General features: G+C 36.4%; 1 protein-coding gene across 1 annotated transcript; it reads right to left on the bottom strand.

The window, feature by feature from the left end:
- Nucleotides 1–936: 936 nt before the first annotated feature.
- LOC131604878 (uncharacterized) lies at nucleotides 937–1,902 on the bottom strand. The gene has a single exon (XM_058877293.1). The coding sequence runs from the start codon at nucleotides 1,900–1,902 to the stop codon at nucleotides 937–939; it is 966 nt and encodes a 321-aa protein (XP_058733276.1).
- Nucleotides 1,903–5,639: the final 3,737 nt, after the last annotated feature.

Below are 5,639 nucleotides of genomic sequence, written 5' to 3'. Positions count from 1 at the left end.
CATAAAGGAAATGAAAGCAATGAAAATTTGGGTTACCTCCCAACAAGTGCTTGTTTAACGTCATTAGCTCGACGCCTGTTTCGAATAAACTTACGGTGGTTTGTATGAATTCGTCAGGACATCCTTCCCACCATCATTTGGCCTTTCTTTACCATTTATCTTTTTCAATATCAGGCCTTTTTCATCAGGAGCTTTAGCTTTGGAATAGCCATCCTCTTTGTGTTGAAACAATTTGAAGTTGACTTCTTCCTCTTTGTGCCTTATTTTCATATTCCCTTCATCCACGTCAATCATCATTCGAGATGCTTTTATGAAGGGACGACCTAAAATCGGGTAACTGTCTTCATCATTGTTCATGCTTATTACCACAAAGTCAGTTGAAAATCGAAACCTATCCACTTTGACCATTACATCTTTCATTACACCAATTGGTTCTGTGGTTGATTTGTCAGCAAGTTGCAACTTCATTGTTGTAGGGTTCAAGTGAATATCTTCAATCTTTCTCATGGTGGATAATGGAAGAAGATTGACGCTTGATCCAAGATCAACCAAAGCGTTATCAAAATAGATATTTCCAATGGTAACCGGTAAAGTAACTTTTCCAGGATCCGCATTGTTTTCTTCCTCCTCACGTTTTATTTTTTCTTGATTTTTATCTACCAAGATACCTTTTGAATTCTCCCCAACTTTGTATTGAACAATGTCATCGCCTTTCGTCATGATTGCATTACAAGTTTCCTTGGGATTAACTTGAGTGGTGGCAGAAAACGTACCTCTTTGTTGCTCACTTAGTTGCTTCGCAATCTGCCCAACTTGCGTTTCAAGATTTCTAATCGACGCATCGGTGTTCTTTTGGTTTGCCATGGACAATTGCATGAATTGATTCAAGTTATCCTCAATCTTTGAAAGCTTATCTGGCTGCGTGTAACTTTGGTACTAATTCGGTCGGTTTTGGCCATAGCTTGCGTTGTTGTTGTGTGGATAACCTTGATTGTACGGAACTTGCCTTTGTTGTTGATTTCCCATATATTTTACCTCTTCGTTGATTGGGGGACAAAAACCAGTTGGATGATCACCCGTACAAAGTTCACAAAAAGCTACTTGTTGTGATGCATTTGACGAACCGTGCACATCTTTGAGTTGTTGAGGAATCTTGGACAGCTGTTTTGTCAATTCCTCTACGGTTTGAGTGAGCATTTTGTTTTGTGCTAGGATTGCATCATTTGTACCCAATTCTAAAACTCCAGGCTTCTTTTGTACGGTACCTCGATTGTGTTGAACTTGGTGATCTGTGAGAGCCATCCTATCAATGATTGAAATTGCTTCTGCTGCACTTTTTGCTATCAAGGAACCTCCAGCTGTTGCATCAAGTAAAAGCTTCGGTTGAGGTAATAATCCATTACGGAAAATGTGGATTTGTGACATGTCATCGAAACCGTGGTTTGGACACTTCCGTAGCATGGATTTATAGCGTTCCCAGGCTTCACACAAAGTTTCATTTGAAAATTGGGTGAATGTGGCAATAGCTGTCTTTGCATCCATGAATCGGTTGTGAGAAAAGAATCTGCTAAGGAAGTTTCTCTCTAACACATTCCAATTGGTCATGGTTTCCGTTGATTGATCGAGGTACCAATCCTTTGCTTTGCCGATCAAAGAGTGCGGGAATAATCTCATGAAAACGGCTTCCTCTTCAGCTTCTGGTGCACCTAATGTACCAGCTATTTCGTAGAATCGGGTGAGGTGAGTGTATGGATCTTCATGATCCAAACCTGCAAAAGGATTAGCATAAATAATTTGCAGCAGTCCTGTTTTCATCTCAGCTCGTCTTGCGGCTGGATTGTTGGTGAGATGGGCGAACCGCCTTGGGCTACTTTCACAAGGACCATTAACAACATCAGCCATTGTTTCTTTTGATGAATTTGATGAGGAAGTTGATGTAGATGCTCCTTTTTTTTTCTGTTTGGATTTTTGCTTCTTCGTTTGCCTTTTGTTCTTTCGAATTGTTCTTTCGATCTCGGGATCAAAAAGAAGTTGCTCTTTTGAACTTCTGCCTCGAAGCATAAACAGAATTCTCTCCACCTATCCAAACACTTGAGCAAACGTTGCGAAAAACAGAAAAATATATACAATATATAACAAATGCACAAAGCTTAAAAGTATAGAAACGATTGCGATGTTTTAATATCTTAAACGCCAATCCCCGGCAACGGCGCCAATTTGATGTTGTAGAAAGTACAAGTCAAATGTAAGTATTTTGTATTATCGTATCCACAGGGATTGGAGCGATATCAAAACTGTTCAACAACTTCTATAGTTCTAAGCATAATGTTTCAAGTTTGTTTGGTTTAAAGTTACGGAAAGTAAACGTGCATAAATAACGAAAGATAAGTTTCAGAAGAATAGACTTGTTGGGAATTGGTTTTCATCCACCGATTCAATATGAAAATCTCGGATCAGTTATACACAATATATGCTTGTTTCATTATCATCACGTATTGCTCACAACAAAGTTCATGTCTAAGCGTTTGTTGAGATTTCTACCTTATAGTTTAATCGACGATTTCTCAGCCTATTAAACGATACGGTAGCATTAAGATTCAATACTTAAAGTGAATATTAAACCTAAATCTATGTCTAGCATTTAGAGTTTAATAGATGTTATCTTGGATCAAGATTAGAATCGTATTTGTCAATATCAATTCAATCCATGAAATAAACGATAAAACGAAGATAACAACGATAATGATTCAAACATAAATTATATATAATGCCATGATCAAAGAAAATACATACTGTTTTGGTGAACTACGACCAATCCCATCAAGAGAGGGATTTAGCTATTCATGGTAGCTTGATGAATAATGGAAGAGTTGAGTTGGAATGACATCAACGACGATTTCCCGACTCTTGATGTGTATCCACCTCTTTCTACCTTAAAACCTCTATTCCTACCTCTATTATATCAGTATTACAAGATAAGAAGTGAATGAATGATTTCTGAAATGAGTTCTGCTCCTTTTATAGCAGTTCTGGCCGCCTGAGTTCGCTACGCGAAGGATATTTCGCTACAGCGAATGTTTTCTTCAGCTTTAAGAAATTCAAATCTTCTAGAAACCGCCAAAGTTCGCTACAGCGAAATATGGTTCGCTGCAGCGAATGTACCTCGCTACTGCTTGCTGCTAGCGAAACTGGGAAGTTTGATTCTGACTTCATTCGCTACAGCGAAATATGGTTCGCTGCAGCGAATCGGGCCTTCGCTACCTTTCGCTGCAGCGAATGCACTGTTTCTGGATTTTTTCCTTTGAGTGCCTGGAGTTTGCTACAGCGAAATATAGTTCGCTGCAGCGAATGCTCTGTTTTCTGGTTTTTGCTTTAAGGCCAAATCCTGCACACAAACAAACCAAGCCCAGTAATCTTGCACAATAATAGTTTATTCAATAATTGGAGGTTTTTATGTGATAAATAGGTCAAATAAGCAAGATAAGTGCTATGATATAATAAGTCATTTTAGCATGAATAAAGCACTTATCATACTCCAGTCCCCTTTCAAACACGGAAGAGATTTCACTATTGTTAGATCTTTGTACAAGCCTATACTAAGACTCCTCCTACAATCTTCTAACAAAACCACCAAGAACAATCCTCTTGGATTTCAATAAGTCCTTAAGTGAACACCCTCCCTAAGGATACCTCTTGTTTCCAAAACTATGGACAACAAGGTTACAACTACCAAGAACAATCCTCTTGGATTTACTAACTTGATTATGAGAACAATCCTCTCACTAATCAATAACCCTTACTTCAAACAATCTTGGATAACAAGTCTATAATAACAAAATATATTTGAGTAGAAATGTTGATGAACATATATCAATCAATAAGATTGATCTTCTCTTTCAAGCAAGACAATTTACAGTGATATAATAGTGCTCAAGTGTTTATGTATGAATGAGAAACTTTTCTAACAATGTGTAGAAAAAGTTTCAATGAAAGTTCAAGTATGAAACACTTGTATGAAAATATATGATGAAAATATATGATCAAAAAGGGTGGTAAATTGTAATGAAAGAGGTGAGATTTAAATCTGAAGTTTATGGTATTTATATAGGTATTTACACCCTTTAGAAAGAGTATAAAATGATCAACCAATGCAATGTTTAAGGTTTGAGAATATATGTTCGTTTGGATGAAAACATGCAATGGAAAAACACACTGGTTCAGTAGGAACCGGTTCCTGCATAGGACAACCCAGTTCCTGCTGAACGTTACAGCAGAAATATTCAAATTTTGAACTGAGGAACCGGTTCCCACCTAGGGACAATCCGGTTCCCCATAGTAAACCACAGAATGCTGAAAACTTAGAATGCTGGGAACCGGTTCCCATCTGGGACAACCCGGTTCCACGAACCTTTACTTAGGATTTTGACTTTGAAAAAGGTTTCAACAAGAGTTTACATTGGAGTGAAACTTATGCCATGCATATATAAGTTTGAGTATATATGAATGAAAGTTTATATGATTTTTGAGCACTAAGAAATATCAATGTAAAAGGAATTTAGCTTGTACTATTATGACATGAAGATCAATCAATCAAAGCTAATCTCCATGAAAGTTGCAATCTTGATCCATAGCTAATTTGATCTTTTTGCTCATCCTTTATTGATGTATACTCATGATAGTTGTCTTCATCAAAACATAGTGTTGTAGAAGCTTGCCTTCACATTCTTCCCCTTTTTGATGATGACAACCTTTGAAATTTGAAGTGTAATGTTCTTATGTGAATGCTCCCCATAAATTTGATAACTCCCCCTTGATCAAAGCTCTCCCTTGATTTTTGAGAGTATTATTTCTTTATGGCTGCAAATGTTAGAGAACAAGCAAGCATACACATATACACAAATATCTTCTCCCCCTTTGTCATTATCAAAAAGGATGGGAAAAAAGATAAATTATTATAAAATATGAACACAATTAATTCTTTACCTATGAGTTTTACCTCATGAGTGACTTCATCAAACATTCATCTTTGATGAATATTATTTTGAAGCCTTTGTCACAAAGTTGGCTTTTGCTTAGAAGATTTTTCTTTAGTCTTTCAACATAAACTAAGTCTTCAATTGATATGAAATTTAGTACTCCAACTTTGTCAATGCCAAGAATTCTTCCTTTAAGGTATTCTCCATATGTGAAATCACCCTTGGACTTTATAACTAGATTTGAAAGTTAGTTTAAGTCTTCCATCAAATGCTTAGAACCACCACTTGTCAAAAAACACCATAGATTTTAAGTGGTCCTTAAGCAAACCTACAAAACAAATTAAGTTTGATTTGGTACCCAATTTGCTTTGGGTCCATCATAGTTATTTCCTTTCTTAACCCACACATAATGCCCACTTGGTACACTAAAGTTTCTCACATTGCAAGCATTAGGTGTATGACCAATAATACCACAATAAAAAAAAGTAGGTTCAAAGTTACTTCTATATCTAGGAACATAAGATTTCTTTTTAGGAAATCTTTTCTTAGGATGATGATGAACCTTTTGTGCTTTATCCAATTTGTTGAATTGTTCACCTGCCTTCACAAAGATAGTTTTACTAGTACTTGGATAGATAAAAATAAATTTAAAAAAAATAAAAA

The sequence above is a fragment of the Vicia villosa genome, linkage group LG5 (assembly GCF_029867415.1).
Source record: "Vicia villosa cultivar HV-30 ecotype Madison, WI linkage group LG5, Vvil1.0, whole genome shotgun sequence".
NCBI lineage: Eukaryota > Viridiplantae > Streptophyta > Magnoliopsida > Fabales > Fabaceae > Vicia > Vicia villosa.
This window is presented reverse-complemented; position numbering and strand designations above follow the sequence as displayed.

Excerpts from the sequence above, each read along its gene's own strand:
- LOC131604878 (XM_058877293.1), bottom strand. The coding sequence starts at position 1,902 with ATGGCTGATGTTGTTAATGGTCCTTGTGAAAGTAGCCCAAGGCGGTTC.